The 7,915-nt window shown below is 43.9% G+C and overlaps 1 protein-coding gene across 1 annotated transcript in view; it reads right to left on the reverse strand.

Moving 5' to 3' along the window:
* Positions 1-3,850, reverse strand: part of samd10b (sterile alpha motif domain containing 10b) — a 48,298-nt gene extending 44,448 nt beyond the window's left edge. The window contains exon 1 of the mRNA XM_061074208.1: positions 3,838-3,850. Within this exon, the coding sequence (XP_060930191.1) occupies positions 3,838-3,850 (13 nt within the window). The remainder of the gene's footprint in view (positions 1-3,837) is intronic.
* Positions 3,851-7,915: the final 4,065 nt, after the last annotated feature.

Here is a 7,915-nt window from a genome sequence, read left to right on the forward strand (position 1 = left end):
GATAAAGCATCGTGCGAACTTCAGACAGACTCCACTAGATTATACAAATACATCCTTCTCTGTCTCCTCTCTCCCTCTGTCCACTTTGTCTTTGCCGGAATCCACAAGCTCAGACCAGGTGCAGCTGCAGAGCTGCGGTGGATCAGAGACTTGATGATGGATGACAGGAGGCTGTGTGTGTGTGCATGTGTGTGTGTGTGTTCAAGAGTATGCTCCATGAATTAAACTGAGTGACACACTGCCTGCTGCGAGGAAGCAGGGGATGATGATGGACAGGGCAAAGAGGTTAACAGCTTGCATGCTCTCCGTGACACACACACACGCACACAGAAGCGCACACACAAACACACACACACCCACACAGCTGTATAACCCCCACTGTAACGGAGAGGGTTAACACACTAACACCATATTACTTTACTAGAGGCCAGAAAACACATTTGGCTCCAAACACCAAATGGACGCCGTCTCCAGCAGGCGACGAAACACACGCCAGAAAAACAACAAAGGGTGTATTTGTCCGTGTAAAGCTAACACTCAACACCCCCGTCCCCCCCATACCAACCCCCCCCACTGAGGTGCCGGCTCCCCCTCTGCTTCATCTGCATGCAGACACACACAAACATAAACACGCACATGGACCAAAACACAGATTGAAATCCTGTGGTATAGCAGGAGCGCCCCCCCCACTGGAAATGGGCAGTTATTTCACAGTTGAATGAGCACACGACTGTGTGACCTGATCAGAGGGAAGGGCGGGTTTGTGTGCTGTTGGAGGTTTGGAGAGAATGGTTCCCTGTAACCGTTCCCAAGCTTAAGAAGACAGACAGCTGCATTATTCCTCAGCTAGTTAGTGATAAAATGATGGTTGTTACTGTGATTACTGGCATTAAATTCATCATAAATGGTCCGTGGTGAATATATGTAACTTCAGTGTCCTTTGAGGAGGAAAATCCTATTAGATTTTATTTCACTTTTGCTCCACATTCGTTAGCCCTCTCCTGCTCACACGTCCATCACTAAGGCAGCACAGACACACCATCACCTCTCGTACAGTGGTGTGTCTACACACGCTCACAGAGACATGGGGGTTTAGATAAATACATAGGTTGCTTTTGGACTGAGATCCAGCGGTGGGCTTGTCTCGATGTGGGTCTGTCAGAATGACGGTGGGCACGGCAGCTCCTTTTTCTTTTTGCTGTGTGTGAGCATATTTCCAGCAGTATATGATGTATGGATGCAAGCCAGCCTGGCGTCCTCAGCCAGTTCAAGTCTTTGTATGCCCAACATGCAGATCTTAGTATGCCTCTGTCACCCTGCACTCCTAGCTCCTCTTCAGAGGGAAAAAAAATCCCTGCATCTGGAAGTTCACTGATCCAGGAGCATCAATTTGTGTGGCTATCTGAAATATGACAATACAGCCGGAGGTCCTGGGCGATTTAAGCAAACATGTGATGAGTTTCATCTACTCTGAATAGGCAAACACCGAGGGAAACATAATTATAGAGCGAAACTCGCTGAGCGGCAGACAATGTAATTCCCTCAGAATGTACGAATATGAGGAAAAAAAGGCAATTATACCATTTAAAATGCAGATCAGCCCTTGTAAATGATACAGTCACAGGCCTGTAGTTGAGAACCCACCTAACAATCAAAGAGCGGCCCACTGACAAATTGAAATCAGGGTAAAATTAACTAAATCAACTCAGCCATTGTCCTGTGCAACAGTTAAACAGGGATCAGAGATGTACAACTTTAAACCTCCCCTGGCTTTTCAGAGGATGACGGATCGTGTGTCTAATATTTAATCACAGATTTGACTTAAATCTTAGGGATCTGTGGTCCTAATCATCTCCGCTGGTTGTAAATCCAGCCCTCAGTGTGTGCGTTTGTGTGTGTGTGTTTAAACAAAGCAACAGTCTATCCGGACCAACATTCATTAAAGTTTAAGTGGCACAGCACACTGACAGGGTGGTGTCCGTGCCCAGGGCATTGGGTAAATTAATGATGCTTAAGTAAACTGTGGATTAATTATAGATAGCTCAATGTGTCACAAGGCATATATGCATATCTGACTGAGTGTCTTACCTGCAGCAAGGAGGAGCTAACCTGCTTCAGCAGACCAGGGGCAGATGGGAAACACACTTGGCACTACGCTGATGCTCTCACACACAGTATTGCCCTTGAGCAGAGAGAGGTTCTGATTAGGCTTCACTTAAGTCAGTTAGCCCGGAGCAAACAGCAACCAGCGAAGCACAGGGAAGAGAGCGGGGCAGGAGAACAACAGGACCAACGAAGAGATTCTCATGCACGGTATAGTTTAAAGAAAATAATTGGATTTGTCCGCTGAAGCTTGAAAAGCAGGGAAGAGGACGAAAACAAGATATTTGTTAAAAGCCAAGGATGAATGAAATGTGGCCTCTTCCAAAGATGTTTGATCATTTCCAACATGTCCTCACAGAAACTGGGAGGTGATACCAGGAGGGATATTGTCTAATTCTTGTGTAGACCTATCTCTCTTTCTTTAGGGCGTGTTGGATTTATTTAAAGGGGCAGCACGGTGGAGGAAATTCTCCCTAAGTCTGAAAACATGCAGGTTAGGTTTACTGGGGAAAGTGGCCCATGTGTGAATGTGATGGCGAATGGTTGTTTATCTCTGTACGTCAGCGCTGTGATAGAGTGGCGACCTGTGCAGGGTGCACCTTATCAGCTGGGATCGGCTCCAGCACCCCCACAACAAGTGACCCTAAAGAAAGATGTATGACTGCATGGAGTGATGGATGTTTGTGCTTTTATTTAGATTACTTTTGATTGCATACATAGCAGAGGTACATAAGTTATGTTCTATTTATACCATTGTCTCGCCATCATGACTCAAGGTAAATAATGACGAACAAAGACGGCTGCCTGACTGTTATATATTCCAGAAGTGAATACTGTCTCCCAGGTGAACAATGTGCCGGCACCGCAAACACAGAGCAGGAGAACTTATAGTTCCAGGCTGCTTAGCTGCAATGAATCTTAAAATATTCCAAAACAAGAGAACACTACTATAAAGGATGAGTCGACTGATACGTTTCTGAGTGGATTGGGTTTTCAACCTTGCAGGAAAAAAAGGATCCATCAGCACGTTGACACATTCTGCAAATGGGTTAGGGTTCTGACGCAACTTAGAAATTGTAAATATAATGTATATATGGCTGCTTTTACTGCAGCTTTCAGCGTAACAGCTCATCATGAACTAATTTAAATGCAGAAAAAGAAAATGTCCACATAGAAATACTGTTTAAAAATGTATCTATTTTCTAATATAAGATTTTAGGATATAAAAAGTACATTGGCATCAGTATGAACTGCCTCTTACATTTCAAAATAAGCACAGATGGAAATACTCCATACATTTTTTCTATGGTCTAATAAGAGATTTCAAAATAAAGCAGTAAAATAAGATCAATATAAACTCTTACTTTTCAGAATAAGCGCATGTCCATAAGAAAAAATTGTATGATTATATATTATTGGCCAATATAGGATTCTACAATGTGAAAAAGTGCATAAAGATCAAATTAAACTTCCTCTAACATTTCAAAATTAGCACATGTCAATACGGAGTTATTGCATTAAAATGGGTCTATGGTCTAACATGAGATTTTGAAATGTGAAAAGTACAATAACATCAATATTACATTTCAGAATGAGCACATGTATTCCATCAAATGTGTCTATGGTCCAAAATGATATTCTGAAATATGTCAAAGTGCAGTGAGATGACCGTGAACTCCTTCCTGGACATGAAGTCCCAGTTGGAACAGTGGGAGTGATGCTGGGATCTCTTACCGTCCACGGCCATGCTCGGTCTCAGCGTGTATCTCTCCGTGGTGTCAGCTGGACTCTCCCATGCTCCTGCGAGAAATCACGAAACGAACCGGGAAGAGGAGCGCGTCTCTCCGTCCTCTCGGAGCCGCTATGGGAGCATGGAGCCGGCTGCGGACTGCGGCCGTGCACCGGGAAGAGACAAGACAAAAACCTCCATCACTCTCTCACGCACATTTGTTGTGCGGGACGTCGCGGGACCGCTCGGATTTAACAGCGGCTCCCTGTGAATCTCCGCCCCCCTCGCCCCCCCCCCCCCGCTGCTCCGCACCTGACCGCCGGGAGACAAAAGGTCATTACGCACCGAGCAGCTGCTCCTGGAGCCAGACTGGATCCTCCCGCTCTCTCTCTCTCTCTCTCTCTCTCTCTCTCTCTCTCTCTCTCTCTCTCTCTCTCTCTCTCTCTCTCTCTCTCTCTCTCTCTCCTCTCTCTCGCATGCACACAACACACACGCCCCATTTTATTATGATGGCAACCATAGGCTACAAACGAGGCTGTCATTGTTTAGGATCTCTATTTAATGGAAATATCCCAGAGAAGTTCTGATATAATATTTCTCCATATGATGGTTTTGACACACAAGCGACAAATACACACATTGTCCTGTTCGAAGTGTTGAATATAGGTTTCTTTAATTTGTTGTTCTGATTTTTTCTTAAGTATTTATGTATTTTGGATCATTACAATAAAAAATGATGATAAAATGGTGATAAAGATTACTTTTACAATCACCATGAGTTGATTTGGCCAGAACCGCAGAGAGAGTATGTTTTCCAAGAAGGTTATAAACTGGGTATAACCTAGTATGATATGTATACTGGGTGTCAGTGTATCTGTCCCTCCAGTCCTCATTTTCCTACTTTCAAAAACAAACCCGAGTATTTGTGCTTGTGAAATAAACCCGGCTGTAATAGTTATATTTTTGTTCTATATCACTGTTGGTCGTGAAAGGCTAGATTTCTTTTTTTATTCACCACTTTCTTTATAGAGATTTTTGAGGTTGCAGTTGATCAGGGCACAAGCCTCCCAGATTAAACAAAGGGAAACTTCAATTCAGCAGAAATCCTCGAGAGCACGTTTGTTCTTTGGGTGCAGTAAATATTCCCCCCCTGGGAATGAGCTCCCTTTAATTGTAGCCTATTGTGGGAGCTATGAAAACTGCACAGTGTGTGCCTTGTCTTTTTATTTTTGCATCTTTGTAACTTGCAGACACAAACCATCGTCTTGTATTCGACGCTTCTCCTCTTTAATAAAAAGATAAATCAAAAGCAAGCCTTGTGCACGTCAGACTAACATAAACAAAACCTGCATACACAACTAAAAAAGTAAGTAATTAAGTAAGTTGTAAGGATTGATCAGCGATATGCAACTTCCTCTGTTTACTCATGATGATACTTTCTGTTATTATTTTGCAAAGTTTTCCAATTCTCTGAATCCTTTGATGAGTAAAATATTCTGAAAAGTCAGAATACCCGAAAATATGGCAGTAAGATCTGTGATATAAAGTACTGGGAGGAACTATAGCACTTCCATGAAGACACACAAATACGACCAAAACACTGACGCAGCAGAGGCTGAGATATGCTTTTAGTTTCCTCTATATATCAAGCTTCAAATCACTGTATACAATACCTGCAGTGCAAGTAAAGAAAAAGTTGTCCTGCCTGTAAAAGTTATTGTTATCGCCTGATTTTTCTCACAGGACACATTCAGTTTATAACACAAACTTTCTGTCGATAGGATAAAAGTCTCAAGCCCAACCTGAATTACGCCTGAGGGTATCATGAAGGTGACACTTTACAAAGCTTCCTCCAGAACTGCAGAGGTTATTATATCGGTGCTTTTTTAGGTTTGTATAATCTGTGGAATTGCCCTTTTAGGGGATGAGCTTTATCAAAAAACTGATTTATGAGCACGTGTGGGATAACACCTGAGCAAACATGTGATCTTTGCTCACACCCAGAAAAAGATCCTCTGGAATATTACGTAAACTTGCAAAAAATCCTAAAAAACAGTCGTCCCTCGACAGACACCCACGTCAGCCTCTATTTGCCCATGAGACGGTCGAGCTGTACTTCAAAGCCGAGAATGTGGTAACAGGTTGTGAAAGCGTCTTCGTCAATCTGCTGTTACAAGATGCCCGGCTAATTGTTTCTGATTTTATTCAGACTGCTCAGCGCCCAAGCCTCTTTTTTCTGTCTCGTAGAACACTGCAGAGCTATGTGTCCCTAGAAGACTTCGAGACGGTCCATCAGACTGGGCTGGAAGATGTGGGCCCTCCCTGAAGCTCGTGCAGACACTGGATCAACAAAGCCTGAAAGACCATGAACAAAGGACTTTCTGGTCCATCAGGGCTTCACCAGGACACACGCTGACAAGAGCTAAAAGCACACACTCACCCGCCCAGACACACACACCCTCATTCAGATTCATACATGATGTTGCACTCATTGTTATTCCCACAGACACAGTCACGCACACATGGAGGGATGCACATTTGCACGCACTCGCTCATAATCTCAGAGACGGAGCTTAATTTAGAAATGTGCCAGCGAATTCTTTCTGCAAAAATAAAACGGAGTAGTCGAGGCGCGTAGCTTTAATCCAGAGGACGGTCAGTGCGGTGAATAATGAATAGAACCTGCAGAGATCAAGAAGCAAGATTTGCTGATACCAGCTCGCCGGGAGTCAGGTGGCAGAAACACAGAAGCTACAACATGAGCTACTGTTGGGAAAAGATAGGTTTGTCCTGTGTTTTGTGGCACAGCAGCAGCAGGAGGAACAAGAAGGACCAGGAGAATGAAAATGTTATTGTCTGTAGATGTTCATTCCTCACGCTGTAGCCAAGAGTTTCCACTGGGAGTTAAGTTAAAGCATATTTTCTGGGTGTTGAGGAATGTTGTAGCATCTGCATTACATCATGCGACAAACAGATTATGCTATTAAACTTTTATTGTCTCTGTTAAACCGTTACACAAGGCCTGTCCTGCTCCTGCCAGGAGACTTTGTTGTATTGCGACAGTGCAAGACATATGCATGGTGCAAAGACACAAAGCTGCAATAAAAAACATGCGTTTGTGCTGCAAATTGCACACACACTCTTTTTTTATGCCAGCTGTAATGAAAACAGATGTATTGGGAAAAAAAGAGTGTGTTTGTCCTGCAAACAGCCAGATTGTGGCTGATAACATGAAGTGAAAGGAACATCTTGAGTCGGTGCTAGAGATCTCCTCAAAAACAGAAAGAAAGAAAGAGAGAGAAGCTGAGAACACTTCCTCAAGAGACATAGAGAGGCCATTGATATACTGGAGTGTGGCATCCTTGCCAAAGCTGGCATTATGGTGAATGGCTGTCCCTTGAGTTGGCAGAGCCCACATACAAGCGCCAAAGGTGCCAAATAGACCAGAGGAATGGAGAGAGAAGAACAGCCCAGGAGAGAGCAGACCAACCTTTGGTGCAACTGAATGTTTTAGAGACAGAAAAGATTCAAAGAGGTTGGATTTCAATAGAACATAAGAGTTCTCCTCTGCCTGCACTTAATCTGATCTGAAAGGGAGGGCTCTTTCAGGTGGAAGTGAAAGCAATCTAATGAATTCCCACAGGAAGCTATTTACTCCAGCGAGATGAGTGCAGATGACAGAGGAGAATCCACTTTATGGTGTTAAGTTTGGGGCCTGAGCTGTTTTCCTAATCAGAGACCTGGGAGAGTTTTCTGTGATTCTAAGTGCATATTGTATATAGAGGGGCCGTCCTTTGAAAGCTGTGTCCCCTGCTCCGAATGCATTCAGAGAGGGGAGCAAAGGATGACAGAACCTATTTGAGAGATGTATTCCCTTTGCCTGATCATCACCTCCTGTCTCCTGTTCTGCACCCTGTGTGTGTGTGTGTGTGTGTGTGTGTGTGTGTGTGTGTGTGTGTGTGTGTGTGTGTGTGTGTGTGTGTGTGTGTGTGTGTGTGTGTGTGTGTGTGTGTGTGTGTGTGTGTGTGTGTGTGTGTGTGCATGCACATACCATATGAAGGGAGGTAAGGGTGGGAAGTGATT

The sequence above is a fragment of the Limanda limanda genome, chromosome 7, assembly GCF_963576545.1.
Source record: "Limanda limanda chromosome 7, fLimLim1.1, whole genome shotgun sequence".
NCBI classification, from domain to species: Eukaryota; Metazoa; Chordata; class Actinopteri; order Pleuronectiformes; family Pleuronectidae; genus Limanda; species Limanda limanda.